Here is a 23602-nt window from a genome sequence, read left to right as displayed (position 1 = left end):
CTCTCCCCATAGCTCAATCCCCAAACTAATCCCACTGCCCCGCTCTCTCCCCATAGCCCTGTATCAATCCCCAAACTAAACCCACTGCCCCCCGCTCTCTCCCCATAGCCCTGTATCAATCCCCAAACTAATCCCACTGCCCCCGCTCTCTCCCCATAGCCCCGTATCAATCCCCAAACTAATCTCACTGCCCTCGCTCTCTCCCCATAGCCCCGTATCAATCCCCAAACTAATCCCACTGCCCCGCTCTCTCCCCATAGCTCAATCCCCAAACTAATCCCACTGCCCCGCTCTCTCCCCATAGCTCAATCCCCAAACTAATCCCACTGCCCCGCTCTCTCCCCATAGCCCTGTATCAGTCCCCAAACTAATCCCACTGCCCCGCTCTCTCCCCATAGCTCAATCCCCAAACTAATCCCACTGCCCCGCTCTCTCCCCATAGCTCAATCCCCAAACTAATCCCACTGCCCCGCTCTCTCCCCATAGCTCAATCCCCAAACTAATCCCACTGCCCCGCTCTCTCCCCATAGCTCAATCCCCAAACTAATCCCACTGCCCCGCTCTCTCCCCATAGCTCAATCCCCAAACTAATCCCACTGCCCCGCTCTCTCCCCATAGCTCAATCCCCAAACTAATCCCACTGCCCCCGCTCTCACCATAGCCCTGTATCAATCCCCAAACTAATCCCACTGCCCCCGCTCTCTCCCCATAGCCCTGTATCAATCCCCAAACTAATCCCACTGCCCCGCTCTCTCCCCATAGCTCAATCCCCAAACTAATCCCACTGCCCCGCTCTCTCCCCATAGCTCAATCCCCAAACTAATCCCACTGCCCCGCTCTCTCCCCATAGCCCTGTATCAATCCCCAAACTAATCAAACTGTCCCCCGCTCTCCCCATAGCTCAATCCCCAAACTAATCCCACTGCCCCGCTCTCTCCCCATAGCCCTGTATCAATCCCCAAACTAATCCCACTGCCCCGCTCTCTCCCCATAGCTCAATCCCCAAACTAATCCCACTGCTCCGCTCTCTCCCCATAGCTCAATCCCAAACTAATCCCACTGCCCCGCTCTCTCCCCATAGCTCAATCCCCAAACTAATCCCACTGCCCCGCACTCTCTCCCCATAGCTCAATCCCCAAACTAATCCCACTGCCCCCGCTCGCTCCCCATAGCCCTGTATCAATCCCCAAACTAATCCCACTGCCCCCGCTCTCTCCCCATAGCCCTGTATCAATCCCCAAACCAATCCCACTGCCCCGCTCTCTCCCCATAGCCCTGTATCAATCCCCAAACTAATCCAACTGCCCCCGCTCTCTCCCCATAGCCCTGTATCAATCCACAAACTAATCCCACTGTCCCGCTCTCTCCCCATAGCTCAATCCCCAAACTACTCCCACTGCCGCCGCTCTCTCCCAATAGCCCTGTATCAATCCCCAAACTAATCCCACTGCCCCGCTCTCTCCCCATAGCTCAATCCCCAAACTAATCCCACTGCCCCGCTCTCTCCCCATAGCCCTGTATCAATCCCCAAACTAATCCCACTGCCCCACACTCTCCCCATAGCTCAATCCCCAAACTAATCCCACTGCCCCGCTCTCTCCCCATAGCTCAATCCCCAAACTAATCCCACTGGAACCCTGCTCTCTCCCCATAGCCCCGTATCAATCCCCAAACTAATCCCACTGCCCCGCTCTCTCCCCATAGCTCTATCCCCAAACTAATCCCACTGCCCCGCTCTCTCCCCATAGCCCTGTATCAATCCCCAAACTAATCCCACTGCCCCCCGCTCTCTCCCCATAGCCCTGTATCAATCCCCAAACTAATCCCACTGCCCCCGCTCTCTCCCCATAGCCCCGTATCAATCCCCAAACTAATCCCACTGCCCCCGCTCTCTCCCCATAGCTCAATCCCCAAACTAATCCCACTGCCCCGCTCTCTCCCCATAGCCCTGTATCAATCCCCAAACTAATCCCACTGCCCCCTGCTCTCTCCCCATAGCCCTGTATCAATCCCCAAACTAATCCCACTGCCCCCGCTCTCTCCCCATAGCCCCGTATCAATCCCCAAACTAATCCCACTGCCCCGCTCTCTCCCCATAGCTCAATCCCCAAACTAATCCCACTGCCCCGCTCTCTCCCCATAGCCCTGTATCAATCCCCAAACTAATCCCACTGCCCCGCTCTCTCCCCATAACCCTGTATCAATCCCCAAACTAATCCCACTGCCCCCGCTCTCTCCCCATAGCTCAATCCCCAAACTAATCCCACTGCCCCCGCTCTCTCCACATAGCTCAATCCCCAAACTAATCCCACTGCCCCCGCTCTCTCCCCATAGCTCAATCCCCAAACTAATCCCACTGCCCCACTCTTTCCCCATAGCCCTGTATCAATCCCCAAACTAATCCCACTGCCCCGCTCTCTCCCCATAGCTCAATCCCCAAACTAATCCCACTGCCCCGCTCTCTCCCCATCGCCCCGTATCAATCCCCAAACTAATCCCACTGCCCCGCTCTCTCCCCATAGCCCCGTATCAATCCCCAAACTAATCCCACTGCCCCACTCTCTCCCCATAGCTCAATCCCCAAACTAATCCCACTGCCCCCGCTCTCTCCCCATAGCTCAATCCCCAAACTCATCCCACTGCCCCCCGCTCTCTCCCCATAGCCCTGTATCAATCCCCAAACTAATCCCACTGCCCCCGCTCTCTCCCCATAGCCCCAAATCAATCCCCAAACTAATCCCACTGCCCCCGCTCTCTCCCCATAGCCCCGTATCAATCCCCAAACTAATCCCACTGCCCCGCTCTCTCCCCATAGCTCAATCCCCAAACTAATCCCACTGCCCCGCTCTCTCCCCATAGCTCAATCCCCAAACTAATTCCACTGCCCCGCTTTCTCCCCATAGCCCCGTATCAATCCCCAAACTAATCCCACTGCCCCCGCTCTCTCCCGATAGCTCAATCCCCAAACTAATCCCACTGCCCCGCTCTCTCCCCATAGCCCCGTATCAATCCCCAAACTAATCCCACTGCCCCCGCTCTCTCCCCATAGCTCAATCCCCAAACTAATCCCACTGCCCCGCTCTCTCCCCATAGCCCTGTATCAATCCCCAAACTAATCCCACTGCCCCGCTCTCTCCCCATAGCTCAATCCCCAAACTAATCCCACTGCCCCGCTCTCTCCCCATAGCTCAATCCCCAAACTAATCCCACTGCCCCGCTCTCTCCCCATAGCTCAATCCCCAAACTAATCCCACTGCCCCGCTCTCTCCCCATAGCTCAATCCCCAAACTAATCCCACTGCCCCGCTCTCTCCCCATAGCTCAATCCCCAAACTAATCCCACTGCCCCGCTCTCTCCCCATAGCTCAATCCCCAAACTAATCCCACTGCCCCGCTCTCTCCCTATAGCCCTGTATCAATCCCCAAACTAATCCCACTGCCCCCGTTCTCCCCATAGCCCTGTATCAATCCCCAAACTAATCCCACTGCCCCCGCTGTCCCCATAGCCCTGTATCAATCCCCAAACTAATCCCACTGCCCCCGCTCTCTCCCCATAGCTCAATCCCCAACCTAATCCCACTGCCCCCGCTCTCTCCCCATAGCTCAATCACCAAACTAATCCCACTGCCCCCGCTCTCTCCCCATAGCTCAATCCCCAAACTAATCCCACTGCCCCCGCTTTCTCCCCATAGCTCAATCCCCAAACTAATCCCACTGCCCCACTCTCTCCCCATAGCCCTGTATCAATCCCCAAACTAATCCCACTGCCCCCCGCTCTCTCCCCATAGCCCTGTATCAATCCCCAAACTAATCCCACTGCCCCACTCTCTCCCCATAGCTCAATCCCCAAACTAATCCCACTGCCCCCGCTCTCTCCCCATAGCTCAATCCCCAAACTAATCCCACTGCCCCTGATCTCTCCCCATAGCTCAATCCCCAAACTAATCCCACTGCCCCGCTCTCTCCCCATAGCTCAATCCCCAAACTAATCCCACTGCCCCGCTCTCTCCCCATAGCCCTGTATCAATCCCCAAACTAATCCCACTGCCCCGCTCTCTCCCCATAGCCCTGTATCAATCCCCAAACTAATCCCACTGCCCCCGCTCTCTCCCCATAGCCCCGTATCAATCCCCAAACTAATCCCACTGCCCCCGCTCTCTCCCCATAGCCCCGTATCAATCCCCAAACTAATCCCACTGCCCCGCTCTCTCCCCATAGCTCAATCCCCAAACTAATCCCACTGCCCCGCTCTCTCCCCATAGCTCAATCCCCAAACTAATTCCACTGCCCCGCTCTCTCCCCATAGCCCCGTATCAATCCCCAAACTAATCCCACTGCCCCCGCTCTCTCCCCATAGCTCAATCCCCAAACTAATCCCACTGCCCCGCTCTCTCCCCATAGCCCCGTATCAATCCCCAAACTAATCCCACTGCCCCCGCTCTCTCCCCATAGCTCAATCCCCAAACTAATCCCACTGCCCCGCTCTCTCCCCATAGCCCTGTATCAATCCCCAAACTAATCCCACTGCCCCGCTCTCTCCCCATAGCTCAATCCCCAAACTAATCCCACTGCCCCGCTCTCTCCCCATAGCTCAATCCCCAAACTAATCCCACTGCCCCGCTCTCTCCCCATAGCTCAATCCCCAAACTAATCCCACTGCCCAGCTCTCTCCCCATAGCTCCATCCCCAAACTAATCCCACTGCCCCGCTCTCTCCCCATACCTCAATCCCCAAACTAATCCCACTGCCCCGCTCTCTCCCCATAGCTCAATCCCCAAACTAATCCCACTGCCCCGCTCTCTCCCCATAGCTCAATCCCCAAACTAATCCCACTGCCCCCCGCTCTCTCCCCATAGCCCTGTATCAATCCCCAAACTAATCCCACTGCCCCCGCTCTCTCCCCATAGCCCCGTATCAATCCCCAAACTAATCCCACTGCCCCCGCTCTCTCCCCATAGCTCAATCCCCAAACTAATCCCACTGCCCCGCTCTCTCCCCATAGCCCTGTATCAATCCCCAAACTAATCCCACTGCCCCCGCTCTCTCCCCATAGCCCTGTATCAATCCCCAAACTAATCCCACTGCCCCGCTCTCTCCCCATAGCTCAATCCCCAAACTAATCCTACTGCCCTGCTCTGTCCCCATAGCTCAATCCCCAAACTAATCCCACTGCCCCGCTCTCTCCCCATAGCCCTGTATCAATCCCCAAACTAATCCCACTGCCCCGCTCTCTCCCCATAACCCTGTATCAATCCCCAAACTAATCCCACTGCCCCGCTCTCTCCCCATAGCCCCGTATCAATCCCCAAACTAATCCCACTGCCCCCACTCTCTCCCCATAGCCCTGTATCAATCCCCAAACTAATCCCACTGCCCCGCTCTGTCCCCATAGCTCAATCCCCAAACAAATCCCACTGCCCCCACTCTCTCCCCATAGCTCAATCCCCAAACTAATCCCACTGCCCCCTCGCTCTCTCCCCATAGCTCAATCCCCAAACTAATCCCACTGCCCCTGCTCTCTCCCCATAGCTCAATCCCCAAACTAATCCCACTGCCCCCGCTCTCTCCCCATAGCTCAATCCCAAACCTAATCCCACTGCCCCCGCTCTCTCCCCATAGCTCAATCCTCAAACTAATCCCACTGCCCCCGCTCTCTCCCCATAGCTCAATCCCCAAACTAATCCCACTGCCCCGCTCTCTCCCCATAGCTCAATCCCCAAACTAATCCCACTGCCCCGCTCTCTCCCCATAGCTCAATCCCCAAACTAATCCCACTGCCCCGCTCTCTCCCCATAGCTCAATCCCCAAACTAATCCCACTGCCCCGCTCTCTCCCCATAGCTCAATCCCCAAACTAATCCCACTGCCCCCGCTCTCACCATAGCCCTGTATCAATCCCCAAACTAATCCCACTGCCCCCGCTCTCTCCCCATAGCCCTGTATCAATCCCCAAACTAATCCCACTGCCCCGCTCTCTCCCCATAGCTCAATCCCCAAACTAATCCCACTGTCCCGCTCTCTCCCCATAGCTCAATCCCCAAACTAATCCCACTGCCCCGCTCTCTCCCCATAGCTCAATCCCCAAACTAATCCCACTGCCCCGCTCTCTCCCCATAGCCCTGTATCAATCCCCAAACTAATCAAACTGTCCCCCGCTCTCCCCATAGCTCAATCCCCAAACTAATCCCACTGCCCCGCTCTCTCCCCATAGCTCAATCCCCAAACTAATCCCACTGCCCCGCTCTCTCCCCATAGCTCAATCCCCAAACTAATCCCACTGCCCCGCTCTCTCCCCATAGCTCAATCCCAAACTAATCCCACTGCCCCGCTCTCTCCCCATAGCTCAATCCCCAAACTAATCCCACTGCCCCGCACTCTCTCCCCATAGCTCAATCCCCAAACTAATCCCACTGCCCCCGCTCGCTCCCCATAGCCCTGTATCAATCCCCAAACTAATCCCACTGCCCCCGCTCTCTCCCCATAGCCCTGTATCAATCCCCAAACCAATCCCACTGCCCCGCTCTCTCCCCATAGCCCTGTATCAATCCCCAAACTAATCCCACTGCCCCCGCTCTCTCCCCATAGCCCTGTATCAATCCACAAACTAATCCCACTGTCCCGCTCTCTCCCCATAGCTCAATCCCCAAACTACTCCCACTGCCGCCGCTCTCTCCCAATAGCCCTGTATCAATCCCCAAACTAATCCCACTGCCCCGCTCTCTCCCCATAGCTCAATCCCCAAACTAATCCCACTGCCCCGCTCTCTCCCCATAGCCCTGTATCAATCCCCAAACTAATCCCACTGCCCCACACTCTCCCCATAGCTCAATCCCCAAACTAATCCCACTGCCCCGCTCTCTCCCCATAGCTCAATCCCCAAACTAATCCCACTGGAACCCTGCTCTCTCCCCATAGCCCCGTATCAATCCCCAAACTAATCCCACTGCCCCGCTCTCTCCCCATAGCTCTATCCCCAAACTAATCCCACTGCCCCGCTATCTCCCCATAGCCCTGTATCAATCACCAAACTAATCCCACTGCCCCGCTCTCTCCCCATAGCCCTGTATCAATCCCCAAACTAATCCCACTGCCCCCCGCTCTCTCCCCATAGCCCTGTATCAATCCCCAAACTAATCCCACTGCCCCCGCTCTCTCCCCATAGCCCCGTATCAATCCCCAAACTAATCCCACTGCCCCCGCTCTCTCCCCATAGCTCAATCCCCAAACTAATCCCACTGCCCCGCTCTCTCCCCATAGCCCTGTATCAATCCCCAAACTAATCCCACTGCCCCCTGCTCTCTCCCCATAGCCCTGTATCAATCCCCAAACTAATCCCACTGCCCCCGCTCTCTCCCCATAGCCCCGTATCAATCCCCAAACTAATCCCACTGCCCCGCTCTCTCCCCATAGCTCAATCCCCAAACTAATCCCACTGCCCCGCTCTCTCCCCATAACCCTGTATCAATCCCCAAACGAATCCCACTGCCCCCACTCTCTCCCCATAGCCCTGTATCAATCCCCAAACTAATCCCACTGCCCCGCTCTCTCCCCATAGCTCAATCCCCAAACTAATCCCACTGCCCCCGCTCTCTCCACATAGCTCAATCCCCAAACTAATCCCACTGCCCCCGCTCTCTCCCCATAGCTCAATCCCCAAACTAATCCCACTGCCCCGCTCTCTCCCCATAGCCCCGTATCAATCCCCAAACTAATCCCACTGCCCCACTCTCTCCCCATAGCTCAATCCCCAAACTAATCCCACTGCCCCCGCTCTCTCCCCAGAGCTCAATCCCCAAACTAATCCCACTGCCCCCGATCTCTCCCCATAGCTCAATCCCCAAACTAATCCCACTGCCCCGCTCTCTCCCCATAGCCCTGTATCAATCCCCAAACTAATCCCACTGCCCCCCGCTCTCTCCCCATAGCCCTGTATCAATCCCCAAACTAATCCCACTGCCCCCGCTCTCTCCCCATAGCCCCGTATCAATCCCCAAACTAATCTCACTGCCCCCGCTCTCTCCCCATAGCCCCGTATCAATCCCCAAACTAATCCCACTGCCCCGCTCTCTCCCCATAGCTCAATCCCCAAACTAATCCCACTGCCCCGCTCTCTCCCCATAGCTCAATCCCCAAACTAATTCCACTGCCCCGCTCTCTCCCCATAGCCCCGTATCAATCCCCAAACTAATCCCACTGCCCCCGCTCTCTCCCCATAGCTCAATCCCCAAACTAATCCCACTGCCCCGCTCTCTCCCCATAGCCCCGTATCAATCCCCAAACTAATCCCACTGCCCCCGCTCTCTCCCCATAGCTCAATCCCCAAACTAATCCCACTGCCCCGCTCTCTCCCCATAGCCCTGTATCAATCCCCAAACTAATCCCACTGCCCCGCTCTCTCCCCATAGCTCAATCCCCAAACTAATCCCACTGCCCCGCTCTCTCCCCATAGCTCAATCCCCAAACTAATCCCACTGCCCCGCTCTCTCCCCATAGCTCAATCCCCAAACTAATCCCACTGCCCCGCTCTCTCCCCATAGCTCAATCCCCAAACTAATCCCACTGCCCCGCTCTCTCCCCATAGCTCAATCCCCAAACTAATCCCACTGCCCCGCTCTCTCCCCATAGCTCAATCCCCAAACTAATCCCACTGCCCCCGCTCTCCCCATAGCCCTGTATCAATCCCCAAACTAATCCCACTGCCCCCGCTCTCTCCCCATAGCCCTGTATCAATCCCCAAACTAATCCCACTGCCCCGCTCTCTCCCCATAGCTCAATCCCCAAACTAATCCCACTGCCCCGCTCTCTCCCCATAGCTCAATCCCCAAACTAATCCCACTGCCCCGCTCTCTCCCCATAGCCCTGTATCAATCCCCAAACTAATCAAACTGTCCCCCGCTCTCCCCATAGCTCAATCCCCAAACTAATCCCACTGCCCCGCTCTCTCCCCATAGCTCAATCCCCAAACTAATCCCACTGCCCCGCTCTCTCCCCATAGCCCTGTATCAATCCCCAAACTAATCCCACTGCCCCCGCTCTCTCCCCATAGCCCTGTATCAATCCCCAAACTAATCCCACTGCCCCGCTCTCTCCCCATAGCTCAATCCCCAAACTAATCCCACTGCCCCGCTCTCTCCCCATAGCTCAATCCCAAACTAATCCCACTGCCCCGCTCTCTCCCCATACCTCAATCCCCAAACTAATCCCACTGCCCCGCACTTTCTCCCCATAGCTCAATCCCCAAACTTATCCCACTGCCCCGCTCTCTCCCCATAGCCCTGTATCAATCCCCAAACTAATCCCACTGCCCCACACTCTCCCCATAGCTCAATCCCCAAACTAATCCCACTGCCCCGCTCTCTCCCCATAGCTCAATCCCCAAACTAATCCCACTGGAACCCCGCTCTCTCCCCATAGCCCCGTATCAATCCCCAAACTAATCCCACTGCCCCGCTCTCTCCCCATAGCTCAATCCCCAAACTAATCCCACTGCCCCGCTCTCTCCCCATAGCTCAATCCCCAAACTAATCCCACTGCCCCGCTCTCTCCCCATAGCCCTGTATCAATCCCCAAACTAATCCCACTGCCCCCGCTCTCTCCCCATAGCCCTGTATCAATCCCCAAACTAATCCCACTGCCCCGCTCTCTCCCCATAGCTCAATCCCCAAACTAATCCTACTGCCCTGCTCTCTCCCCATAGCTCAATCCCCAAACTAATCCCACTGCCCCGCTCTCTCCCCATAGCCCTGTATCAATCCCCAAACTAATCCCACTGCCCCGCTCTCTCCCCATAACCCTGTATCAATCCCCAAACTAATCCCACTGCCCCGCTCTCTCCCCATAGCCCCGTATCAATCCCCAAACTAATCCCACTGCCCCCACTCTCTCCCCATAGCCCTGTATCAATCCTCAAACTAATCCCACTGCCCCGCTCTGTCCCCATAGCTCAATCCCCAAACTAATCCCACTGCCCCCACTCTCTCCCCATAGCTCAATCCCCAAACTTATCCCACTGCCCCCTCGCTCTCTCCCCATAGCTCAATCCCCAAACTAATCCCACTGCCCCTGCTCTCTCCCCATAGCTCAATCCCCAAACTAATCCCACTGCCCCCGCTCTCTCCCCATAGCTCAATCCCAAACCTAATCCCACTGCCCCCGCTCTCTCCCCATAGCTCAATCCTCAAACTAATCCCACTGCCCCCGCTCTCTCCCCATAGCTCAATCCCCAAACTAATCCCACTGCCCCCGCTCTCTCCCCATAGCTCAATCCCCAAACTAATCCCACTGCCCCACTCTCTCCCTATAGCCCTGTATCAATCCCCAAACTAATCCCACTGCCCCGCTCTCTCCCCATTGCTCAATCCCCAAACTAATCCCACTGCCCCGCTCTCTCCCCATCGCCCCGTATCAATCCCCAAACTAATCCCACTGCCCCGCTCTCTCCCCATAGCCCCGTATCAATCCCCAAACTAATCCCACTGCCCCACTCTCTCCCCATAGCTCAATCCCCAAACTAATCCCACTGCCCCCGCTCTCTCCCCATAGCTCAATCCCCAAACTAATCCCACTGCCCCCGATCTCTCCCCATAGCTCAATCCCCAAACTAATCCCACTGCCCCGCTCTCTCCCCATAGCTCAATCCCCAAACTAATCCCACTGCCCCGCTCTCTCCCCATAGCCCTGTATCAATCCCCAAACTAATCCCACTGCCCCCCGCTCTCTCCCCATAGCCCTGTATCAATCCCCAAACTAATCCCACTGCCCCCGCTCTCTCCCCATAGCTCAATCCCCAAACTAATCCCACTGCCCCGCTCTCTCCCCATAGCTCAATCCCCAAACTAATCCCACTGCCCCGCTCTCTCCCCATAGCTCAATCCCCAAACTAATCCCACTGCCCCGCTCTCTCCCCATAGCTCAATCCCCAAACTAATCCCACTGCCCCGCTCTCTCCCCATAGCTCAATCCCCAAACTAATCCCACTGCCCCCGCTCTCCCCATAGCCCTGTATCAATCCCCAAACTAATCCCACTGCCCCCGCTCTCTCCCCATAGCCCTGTATCAATCCCCAAACTAATCCCACTGCCCCGCTCTCTCCCCATAGCTCAATCCCCAAACTAATCCCACTGCCCCGCTCTCTCCCCATAGCCCTGTATCAATCCCCAAACTAATCAAACTGTCCCCCGCTCTCCCCATAGCTCAATCCCCAAACTAATCCCACTGCCCCGCTCTCTCCCCATAGCTCAATCCCCAAACTAATCCCACTGCCCCGCTCTCTCCCCATAGCCCTGTATCAATCCCCAAACTAATCCCACTGCCCCCGCTCTCTCCCCATAGCCCTGTATCAATCCCCAAACTAATCCCACTGCCCCGCTCTCTCCCCATAGCTCAATCCCCAAACTAATCCCACTGCCCCGCTCTCTCCCCATAGCCCTGTATCAATCCCCAAACTAATCCCACTGCCCCCCGCTCTCTCCCCATAGCCCTGTATCAATCCCCAAACTAATCCCACTGCCCCCGCTCTCTCCCCATACCCCATATCAATCCCCAAACTAATCCCACTGCCCCCGCTCTCTCCCCATAGCCCCGTATCAATCCCCAAACTAATCCCACTGCCCCGCTCTCTCCCCATAGCTCAATCCCCAAACTAATCCCACTGCCCCGCTCTCTCCCCATAGCTCAATCCCCAAACTAATTCCACTGCCCCGCTCTCTCCCCATAGCCCCGTATCAATCCCCAAACTAATCCCACTGCCCCCGCTCTCTCCCGATAGCTCAATCCCCAAACTAATCCCACTGCCCCGCTCTCTCCCCATAGCCCCGTATCAATCCCCAAACTAATCCCACTGCCCCCGCGCTCTCCCCATAGCTCAATCCCCAAACTAATCCCACTGCCCCGCTCTCTCCCCATAGCCCTGTATCAATCCCCAAACTAATCCCACTGCCCCGCTCTCTCCCCATAGCTCAATCCCCAAACTAATCCCACTGCCCCGCTCTCTCCCCATAGCTCAATCCCCAAACTAATCCCACTGCCCCGCTCTCTCCCCATAGCTCAATCCCCAAACTAATCCCACTGCCCCGCTCTCTCCCTATAGCCCTGTATCAATCCCCAAACTAATCCCACTGCCCCCGCTCTACCCATAGCCCTGTATCAGTCCCCAAACTAATCCCACTGCCCCCGCTCTCCCCATAGCCCTGTATCAATCCCCAAACTAATCCCACTGCCCCCGCTCTCTCCCCATAGCTCAATCCCCAACCTAATCCCACTGCCCCCGCTCTCCCCCATAGCTCAATCCCCAAACTAATCCCACTGCCCCCGCTCTCTCCCCATAGCTCAATCCCCAAACTAATCCCACTGCCCCACTCTCTCCCCATAGCCCTGTATCAATCCCCAAACTAATCCCACTGCCCCCCGCTCTCTCCCCATAGCCCTGTATCAATCCCCAAACTAATCCCACTGCCCCACTCTCTCCCCATAGCTCAATCCCCAAACTAATCCCACTGCCCCCGCTCTCTCCCCATAGCTCAATCCCCAAACTAATCCCACTGCCCCCGATCTCTCCCCATAGCTCAATCCCCAAACTAATCCCACTGCCCCGCTCTCTCCCCATAGCTCAATCCCCAAACTAATCCCACTGCCCCGCTCTCTCCCCATAGCCCTGTATCAATCCCCAAACTAATCCCACTGCCCCCCGCTCTCTCCCCATAGCCCTGTATCAATCCCCAAACTAATCCCACTGCCCCCGCTCTCTCCCCATAGCCCCGTATCAATCCCCAAACTAATCCCACTGCCCCCGCTCTCTCCCCATAGCCCCGTATCAATCCCCAAACTAATCCCACTGCCCCCGCTCTCTCCCCATAGCTCAATCCCCAAACTAATCCCACTGCCCCGCTCTCTCCCCATAGCTCAATCCCCAAACTAATTCCACTGCCCCGCTCTCTCCCCATAGCCCCGTATCAATCCCCAAACTAATCCCACTGCCTCCGCTCTCTCCCCATAGCTCAATCCCCAAACTAATCCCACTGCCCCGCTCTCTCCCCATAGCCCTGTATCAATCCCCAAACTAATCCCACTGCCCCGCTCTCTCCCCATAGCTCAATCCCCAAACTAATCCCACTGCCCCGCTCTCTCCCCATAGCCCTGTATCAATCCCCAAACTAATCAAACTGTCCCCCGCTCTCCCCATAGCTCAATCCCCAAACTAATCCCACTGCCCCGCTCTCTCCCCATAGCTCAATCCCCAAACTAATCCCACTGCCCCGCTCTCTCCCCATAGCTCAATCCCCAAACTAATCCCACTGCCCCGCTCTCTCCCCATAGCTCAATCCCCAAACTAATCCCACTGCCCCGCTCTCTCCCCATAGCTCAATCCCCAAACTAATCCCACTGCCCCGCTCTCTCCCTATAGCCCTGTATCAATCCCCAAACTAATCCCACTGCCCCCGCTCTCCCCATAGCCCTGTATCAATCCCCAAACTAATCCCACTGCCCCGCTCTCTCCCCATAGCCCTGTATCAATCCCCAAACTAATCCCACTGCCCCGCTTCCTCCCATAGCTCAATCCCCAAACTAATCCCACTGCCCCGCTCTCTCCCCATCGCCCCGTATCAATCCCCAAACTAATCCCACTGCCCCGCTCTCTCCCCATAGCCCCGTATCAATCCCCAAACTAATCCCACTGCCCCACTCTCTCCCCATAGCTCAATCCCCAAACTAATCCCACTGCCCCCGCTCTCTCCCCATAGCTCAATCCCCAAACTAATCCCACTGCCCCCGATCTCTCCCCATAGCTCAATCCCCAAACTAATCCCACTGCCCCGCTCTCTCCCCATAGCTCAATCCCCAAACTAATCCCACTGCCCCGCTCTCTCCCCATAGCCCTGTATCAATCCCCAAACTAATCCCACTGCCCCCCGCTCTCTCCCCATAGCCCTGTATCAATCCCCAAACTAATCCCACTGCCCCCGCTCTCTCCCCATAGCCCCATATCAATCCCCAAACTAATCCCACTGCCCCCGCTCTCTCCCCATAGCCCCGTATCAATCCCCAAACTAATCCCACTGCCCCGCTCTCTCCCCATAGCTCAATCCCCAAACTAATCCCACTGCCCCGCTCTCTCCCCATAGCTCAATCCCCAAACTAATTCCACTGCCCCGCTCTCTCCCCATAGCCCCGTATCAATCCCCAAACTAATCCCACTGCCCCCGCTCTCTCCCGATAGCTCAATCCCCAAACTAATCCCACTGCCCCGCTCTCTCCCCATAGCCCCGTATCAATCCCCAAACTAATCCCACTGCCCCCGCGCTCTCCCCATAGCTCAATCCCCAAACTAATCCCACTGCCCCGCTCTCTCCCCATAGCCCTGTATCAATCCCCAAACTAATCCCACTGCCCCGCTCTCTCCCCATAGCTCAATCCCCAAACTAATCCCACTGCCCCGCTCTCTCCCCATAGCTCAATCCCCAAACTAATCCCACTGCCCCGCTCTCTCCCCATAGCTCAATCCCCAAACTAATCCCACTGCCCCGCTCTCTCCCTATAGCCCTGTATCAATCCCCAAACTAATCCCACTGCCCCCGCTCTCCCCATAGCCCTGTATCAGTCCCCAAACTAATCCCACTGCCCCCGCTCTCCCCATAGCCCTGTATCAATCCCCAAACTAATCCCACTGCCCCCGCTCTCTCCCCATAGCTCAATCCCCAACCTAATCCCACTGCCCCCGCTCTCCCCCATAGCTCAATCCCCAAACTAATCCCACTGCCCCCGCTCTCTCCCCATAGCTCAATCCCCAAACTAATCCCACTGCCCCCGCTCTCTCCCCATAGCTCAATCCCCAAACTAATCCCACTGCCCCACTCTCTCCCCATAGCCCTGTATCAATCCCCAAACTAATCCCACTGCCCCCCGCTCTCTCCCCATAGCCCTGTATCAATCCCCAAACTAATCCCACTGCCCCACTCTCTCCCCATAGCTCAATCCCCAAACTAATCCCACTGCCCCCGCTCTCTCCCCATAGCTCAATCCCCAAACTAATCCCACTGCCCCCGATCTCTCCCCATAGCTCAATCCCCAAACTAATCCCACTGCCCCGCTCTCTCCCCATAGCTCAATCCCCAAACTAATCCCACTGCCCCGCTCTCTCCCCATAGCCCTGTATCAATCCCCAAACTAATCCCACTGCCCCCCGCTCTCTCCCCATAGCCCTGTATCAATCCCCAAACTAATCCCACTGCCCCCGCTCTCTCCCCATAGCCCCGTATCAATCCCCAAACTAATCCCACTGCCCCCGCTCTCTCCCCATAGCCCCGTATCAATCCCCAAACTAATCCCACTGCCCCGCTCTCTCCCCATAGCTCAATCCCCAAACTAATCCCACTGCCCCGCTCTCTCCCCATAGCCCTGTATCAATCCCCAAACTAATCCCACTGCCCCGCTCTCTCCCCATAGCTCAATCCCCAAACTAATCCCACTGCCCCGCTCTCTCCCCCTAGCCCTGTATCAATCCCCAAACTAATCAAACTGTCCCCCGCTCTCCCCATAGCTCAATCCCCAAACTAATCCCACTGCCCCGCTCTCTCCCCATAGCTCAATCCCCAAACTAATCCCACTGCCCCGCTCTCTCCCCATAGCTCAATCCCCAAACTAATCCCACTGCCCCACTCTCTCCCCATAGCTCAATCCCCAAACTAATCCCACTGCCCCGCTCTCTCCCCATAGCTCAATCCCCAAACTAATCCCACTGCCCCGCTCTCTCCCTATAGCCCTGTATCAATCCCCAAACTAATCCCACTGCCCCCGCTCTCCCCATAGCCCTGTATCAATCCCCAAACTAATCCCACTGCCCCGCTCTCTCCCCATAGCCCTGTATCAATCCCCAAACTAATCCCACTGCCCCGCTTCCTCCCATAGCTCAATCCCCAAACTAATCCCACTGCCCCGCTCTCTCCCCATCGCCCCGTATCAATCCCCAAACTAATCCCACTGCCCCGCTCTCTCCCCATAGCCCCGTATCAATCCCCAAACTAATCCCACTGCCCCACTCTCTCCCCATAGCTCAATCCCCAAACTAATCCCACTGCCCCCGCTCTCTCCCCATAGCTCAATCCCCAAACTAATCCCACTGCCCCCGATCTCTCCCCATAGCTCAATCCCCAAACTAATCCCACTGCCCCGCTCTCTCCCCATAGCTCAATCCCCAAACTAATCCCACTGCCCCGCTCTCTCCCCATAGCCCTGTATCAATCCCCAAACTAATCCCACTGCCCCCCGCTCTCTCCCCATAGCCCTGTATCAATCCCCAAACTAATCCCACTGCCCCCGCTCTCTCCCCATAGCCCCATATCAATCCCCAAACTAATCCCACTGCCCCCGCTCTCTCCCCATAGCCCCGTATCAATCCCCAAACTAATTCCACTGCCCCGCTCTCTCCCCATAGCTCAATCCCCAAACTAATCCCACTGCCCCGCTCTCTCCCCATAGCTCAATCCCCAAACTAATTCCACTGCCCCGCTCTCTCCCCATAGCCCCGTATCAATCCCCAAACTAATCCCACTGCCCCCGCTCTCTCCCGATAGCTCAATCCCGAAACTAATCCCACTGCCCCGCTCTCTCCCCATAGCCCCGTATCAATCCCCAAACTAATCCCACTGCCCCCGCTCTCTCCCCATAGCTCAATCCCCAAACTAATCCCACTGCCCCGCTCTCTCCCCATAGCCCTGTATCAATCCCCAAACTAATCCCACTGCCCCGCTCTCTCCCCATAGCTCAATCCCCAAACTAATCCCACTGCCCCGCTCTCTCCCCATAGCTCAATCCCCAAACTAATCCCACTGCCCCGCTCTCTCCCCATAGCTCAATCCCCAAACTAATCCCACTGCCCCGCTCTCTCCCCATAGCTCAATCCCCAAACTAATCCCACTGCCCCGCTCTCTCCCCATAGCTCAATCCCCAAACTAATCCCACTGCCCCGCTCTCTCCCCATAGCTCAATCCCCAAACTAATCCCACTGCCCCGCTCTCTCCCTATAGCCCTGTATCAATCCCCAAACTAATCCCACTGCCCCCGCTCTCCCCATAGCCCTGTATCAATCCCCAAACTAATCCCACTGCCCCCGCTCTCCCCATAGCCCTGTATCAATCCCCAAACTAATCCGACTGCCCCCGCTCTCTCCCCATAGCTCAATCCCCAACCTAATCCCACTGCCCCCGCTCTCTCCCCATAGCTCAATCCCCAAACTAATCCCACTGCCCCGGCTCTCTCCCCATAGCTCAATCCCCAAACTAATCCCACTGCCCCCCGCTCTCTCCCCATAGCCCTGTATCAATCCCCAAACTAATCCCACTGCCCCACTCTCTCCCCATAGCTCAATCCCCAAACTAATCCCACTGCCCCCGCTCTCTCCCCATAGCTCAATCCCCAAACTAATCCCACTGCCCCCGATCTCTCCCCATAGCTCAATCCCCAAACTAATCCCACTGCCCCGCTCTCTCCCCATAGCTCAATCCCCAAACTAATCCCACTGCCCCGCTCTCTCCCCATAGCCCTGTATCAATCCCCAAACTAATCCCACTGCCCCCGCTCTCTCCCCATAGCCCCGTATCAATCCCCAAACTAATCCCACTGCCCCCGCTCTCTCCCCATAGCCCCGTATCAATCCCCAAACTAATCCCACTGCCCCGCTCTCTCCCCATAGCTCAATCCCCAAACTAATCCCACTGCCCCGCTCTCTCCCCATTGCTCAATCCCCAAACTAATTCCACTGCCCCGCTCTCTCCCCATAGCCCCGTATCAATCCCCAAACTAATCCCACTGCCCCCGCTCTCTCCCCATAGCTCAATCCCCAAACTAATCCCACTGCCCCGCTCTCTCCCCATAGCCCCGTATCAATCCCCAAACTAATCCCACTGCCCCCGCTCTCTCCCCATAGCTCAATCCCCAAACTAATCCCACTGCCCCGCTCTCTCCCCATAGCCCTGTATCAATCCCCAAACTAATCCCACTGCCCCGCTCTCTCCCCATAGCTCAATCCCCAAACTAATCCCACTGCCCCGCTCTCTCCCCATAGCTCAATCCCCAAACTAATCCCACTGCCCCGCTCTCTCCCCATAGCTCAATCCCCAAACTAATCCCACTGCCCCGCTCTCTCCCCATAGCTCAATCCCCAAACTAATCCCACTGCCCCGCTCTCTCCCCATAGCTCAATCCCCAAACTAATCCCACTGCCCCGCTCTCTCCCCATAGCTCAATCCCCAAACTAATCCCACTGCCCCGCTCTCTCCCCATAGCTCAATCCCCAAACTAATCCCACTGCCCCGCTCTCTCCCTATAGCCCTGTATCAATCCCCAAACTAATCCCACTGCCCCCGCTCTCCCCATAGCCCTGTATCAATCCCCAAACTAATCCCACTGCCCCCGCTCTCTCCCCATAGCCCTGTATCAATCCCCAAACTAATCCCACTGCCCCGCTCTCTCCCCATAGCTCAATCCCCAAACTAATCCCACTGTCCCGCTCTCTCCCCATAGCTCAATCCCCAAACTAATCCCACTGCCCCGCTCTCTCCCCATAGCCCTGTATCAATCCCCAAACTAATCAAACTGTCCCCCGCTCTCCCCATAGCTCAATCCCCAAACTAATCCCACTGCCCCGCTCTCTCCCCATAGCTCAATCCCCAAACTAATCCCACTGCCCCGCTCTCTCCCCATAGCCCCGTATCAATCCCCAAACTAATCCCACTGCCCCCGCTCTCTCCCCATAGCTCAATCCCCAAACTAATCCCACTACCCCGCTCTCTCCCCATAGCCCTGTATCAATCCCCAAACTAATCCCACTGCCCCGCTCTCTCCCCATAGCTCAATCCCCAAACTAATCCCACTGCCCCGCTCTCTCCCCATAGCTCAATCCCCAAACTAATCCCACTGCCCCGCTCTCTCCCCATAGCTCAATCCCCAAACTAATCCCACTGCCCCGCTCTCTCCCCATAGCTCAATCCCCAAACTAATCCCACTGCCCCGCTCTCTCCCCATAGCTCAATCCCCAAACTAATCCCACTGCCCCGCTCTCTCCCCATAGCTCAATCCCCAAACTAATCCCACTGCCCCGCTCTCTCCCCATAGCTCAATCCCCAAACTAATCCCACTGCCCCGCTCTCTCCCTATAGCCCTGTATCAATCCCCAAACTAATCCCACTGCCCCCGCTCTCCCCATAGCCCTGTATCAATCCCCAAACTAATCCCACTGCCCCCGCTCTCTCCCCATAGCCCTGTATCAATCCCCAAACTAATCCCACTGCCCCGCTCTCTCCCCATAGCTCAATCCCCAAACTAATCCCACTGTCCCGCTCTCTCCCCATAGCTCAATCCCCAAACTAATCCCACTGCCCCGCTCTCTCCCCATAGCCCTGTATCAATCCCCAAACTAATCAAACTGTCCCCCGCTCTCCCCATAGCTCAATCCCCAAACTAATCCCACTGCCCCGCTCTCTCCCCATAGCTCAATCCCCAAACTAATCCCACTGCCCCGCTCTCTCCCCATAGCCCTGTATCAATCCCCAAACTAATCCCACTGCCCCCGCTCTCTCCCCATAGCCCTGTATCAATCCCCAAACTAATCCCACTGCCCCGCTCTCTCCCCATAGCTCAATCCCCAAACTAATCCCACTGCCCCCGCTCTCTCCCCATAGCTCAATCCCCAAACTAATCCCACTGCCCCCGCTCTCTCCCCATAGCTCAATCCCCAAACTAATCCCACTGCCCCACTCTCTCCCCATAGCCCTGTATCAATCCCCAAACTAATCCCACTGCCCCGCTCTCTCCCCATAGCTCAATCCCCAAACTAATCCCACTGCCCCGCTCTCTCCCCATCGCCCCGTATCAATCCCCAAACTAATCCCACTGCCCCGCTCTCTCCCCATAGCCCCGTATCAATCCCCAAACTAATCCCACTGCCCCACTCTCTCCCCATAGCTCAATCCCCAAACTAATCCCACTGCCCCCGCTCTCTCCCCATAGCTCAATCCCCAAACTAATCCCACTGCCCCCGATCTCTCCCCATAGCTCAATCCCCAAACTAATCCCACTGCCCCGCTCTCTCCCCATAGCTCAATCCCCAAACTAATCCCACTGCCCCGCTCTCTCCCCATAGCCCTGTATCAATCCCCAAACTAATCCCACTGCCCCCCGCTCTCTCCCCATAGCCCTGTATCAATCCCCAAACTAATCCCACTGCCCCCGCTCTCTCCCCATAGCCCCGTATCAATCCCCAAACTAATCTCACTGCCCCCGCTCTCTCCCCATAGCCCCATATCAATCCCCAAACTAATCCCACTGCCCCGCTCTCTCCCCATAGCTCAATCCCCAAACTAATCCCACTGCCCCGCTCTCTCCCCATAGCTCAATCCCCAAACTAATTCCACTGCCCCGCTCTCTCCCCATAGCCCCGTATCAATCCCCAAACTAATCCCACTGCCCCGCTCTCTCCCCATAGCCCCGTATCAATCCCCAAACTAATCCCACTGCCCCTGCTCTCTCCCCATAGCTCAATCCCCAAACTAATCCCACTGCCCCGCTCTCTCCCCATAGCCCTGTATCAATCCCCAAACTAATCCCACTGCCCCGCTCTCTCCCCATAGCTCAATCCCCAAACTAATCCCACTGCCCCGCTCTCTCCCCATAGCTCAATCCCCAAACTAATCCCACTGCCCCGCTCTCTCCCCATAGCTCAATCCCCAAACTAATCCCACTGCCCCGCTCTCTCCCCATAGCTCAATCCCCAAACTAATCCCACTGCCCCGCTCTCTCCCCATAGCTCAATCCCCAAACTAATCCCACTGCCCCGCTCTCTCCCCATAGCTCAATCCCCAAACTAATCCCACTGCCCCCGCTCTCCCCATAGCCCTGTATCAATCCCCAAACTAATCCCACTGCCCCCGCTCTCTCCCCATAGCCCTGTATCAATCCCCAAACTAATCCCACTGCCCCGCTCTCTCCCCATAGCTCAATCCCCAAACTAATCCCACTGTCCCGCTCTCTCCCCATAGCTCAATCCCCAAACTAATCCCACTGCCCCTCCCTCTCCCCATAGCTCAATCCCCAAACTAATCCCACTGCCCCGCTCTCTCCCAATAGCCCTGTATCAATCCCCAAACTAATCAAACTGTCCCCCGCTCTCCCCATAGCTCAATCCCCAAACTAATCCCACTGCCCCGCTCTCTCCCCATAGCTCAATCCCCAAACTAATCCCACTGCCCCGCTCTCTCCCCATAGCCCTGTATCAATCCCCAAACTAATCCCACTGCCCCGCTCTCTCCCCATAGCTCAATCCCCAAACTAATCCCACTGCCCCGCTCTCTCCCCATAGCCCTGTATCAATCCCCAAACTAATCCCACTGCCCCCCGCTCTCTCCCCATAGCTCAATCCCCAAACTAATCCCACTGACCCGCTCTCTCCCCATAGCCCTGTATCAATCCCCAAACTAATCCCACTGCCCCCCGCTCTCTCCCCATAGCTCAATCCCCAAACTAATCCCACTGACCCGCTCTCTCCCCATTGCCCTGTATCAATCCCCAAACTAATCTCTCTCTCCTCTCTCTCTGTCCCTCTCTCTCAGACAGACCGGCTGCAGAAGGTGGTAGATTATGTGGCTGAGCGACTAGGGGTCGAGTCCTCCCGCCTCCTCCTGCTCCTGAAAGATGTGGAGGTGTTAACTTCGCAGACTCCCGAGTCTCTGAACATCAGCGTGGCCGACATTCTTGGTTAGTCCCCGGGGACGGAGGAGGGTGTGAACGAGAGAGTGAGAGAGGGAACGGTGTGTGTGGTCTGTCTTTCCCATGACCGGAGCTGCCTCAGCATTCCGGGGGGATAGGGTGAGACTCCGCACTGCGGGATATGCTCCGGGTTCTCCTCCAGTTCCCTGCGCCCAGCCTGTCCCCTCCCCCGGGTTCCCTCGATCCGAACGGCTCGGAGATGTGGACGGACAGCACCTTCTGCGCTGCACTCAGATCGCTCCTTACCCAGCGCCACACTCATGGCTACACTCTCACGCGTGTACACATACTTGCAGGCACACTGGTACACACACACGCTTGCCTGCCCACAGATGTACATACTCGCACGTACGCTGGCACAGACACTCGTGTACACTGGCACATGCCCAGATGCACGCGGACACTGGTACACGCACAGACACTCGTGTGCACGCTGGTACACGTACTGACTCACTGGTACACGCACAGGCACTCGCGTGCGTACTGGCACATGCACAGACTCACTGGTACACGCACAGACACTCGTGTGGACTCAGGTATACACACAGATGCTCACGCACACAGGTACACACAGAGACATTTGTGTGCACACTGGTATGCCCAGACACTTGCAGTCACATGGTACACACACTCGTGCGCATTGGCTCACGCGCAAACACTCTGGTGTGAACGGTTACACACACAGACATGTGAACTGCTAAACGCACAGACACTCACAAGCCCACATGTTCACTCCCAGTGGCCACACTGGTACACACACAGAGACTTGTGCACACTGGGACACACACAGACACCCGTGTGCACATGTACACACGCGGACTGGTAAACACCCACTTGAGTGCGCACTGCTCCATGCGTAGATACGTGTGAACTGGTACACGCACAGACGCTGGGTGCACTTGTACCCGCACAGATACCGACACACACACACTCGTACAGGCACAGAAACTAGTGTGTGTGTACTTGTACACACAGACACAGGGTGTACAGACACTGACACCTCTCCCCCCTCCCCCCGGGGGCTGGACACCTGCTGACTTTGTGCCGATGTTTGGTTCTCAGATTGCGTGGTCCTGTCTGAGCGTCCAGCGCGGCAGCAGCACCCGGCTCAGGACCAAATCTGCCTGAGAGTGCGCGGAGTGGAGAAAAACTCTTTCCAGCTCATCACCATCGGGAAGGTCAGTGTGTAGGGCAGGGGTGGAGGGCGACAGAATTTGGGGAGTGTTTGATGGGGACAGTGTAGAGGGAGCTTTACTCTGTATCTAACCCCGTGCTGTACCTGTCCTGGGAGTGTTTGATGGGGACAGTGTAGAGGGAGCTTTACTCTGTATCTAACCCCGTGCTGTACCTGTCCTGGGAGTGTTTGATGGGGACAGTGTAGAGGGAGCTTTACTCTGTATCTAACCTTGTCTCTGTCTGGGGTTTGGTAGATGGGGGGGATTGAGTTGACTTACCGAGTCCTTTAGCCAGCCAATCATTGACTCCAGAGGGCGAGGCGTCCATGGCGGTGTGCGGTGAGTAGATGGCCACCCGGTTCTCCAGGGAACGGACCACGATCCGCTCCTTCCAACTGGCCATGGTGAGCCGGGTGAGGGGGCGGAAGAGCGGGGGGTGGTAGGACACAACGAGGTCCGCGCGGACCCTCAGCGCCTCCTCCAGGACACCCTCGGTCAGGTCGTTGGTCAGCAGGACGGTGCGGACCTGGTGTGGGGGCGTGGGCTCCACCAGGAGACCCACATTGTCCCAGCTCTGGGCCAGTGCTGGGGGAGCCAGGCCCTCCAGAGCTGAGAGCACCCCGGGCAGCTCCATCAGGGCTCGCGTGGACTGTCCCAGGAGACACAGCCCCCT

At 56.8% G+C, this 23602-nt stretch overlaps 1 protein-coding gene across 1 annotated transcript in view; it reads left to right on the top strand.

The window, feature by feature from the left end:
- Positions 1 to 22944, top strand: part of LOC145340497 (NFATC2-interacting protein-like) — a 39945-nt gene extending 17001 nt beyond the window's left edge. The window contains exons 5-6 of the mRNA XM_080184966.1: positions 21598 to 21742; positions 22817 to 22944. Coding sequence (XP_080041092.1) covers positions 21598 to 21742; positions 22817 to 22944 — 273 coding nt within the window. The remainder of the gene's footprint in view (positions 1 to 21597; positions 21743 to 22816) is intronic.
- Positions 22945 to 23602: the final 658 nt, after the last annotated feature.

This window comes from Carcharhinus amblyrhynchos, unplaced genomic scaffold, assembly GCF_965287045.1.
Source record: "Carcharhinus amblyrhynchos unplaced genomic scaffold, sCarAmb.v2.hapA chromosome_1072, whole genome shotgun sequence".
Taxonomy (NCBI): domain Eukaryota; kingdom Metazoa; phylum Chordata; class Chondrichthyes; order Carcharhiniformes; family Carcharhinidae; genus Carcharhinus; species Carcharhinus amblyrhynchos.
This window is presented reverse-complemented; position numbering and strand designations above follow the sequence as displayed.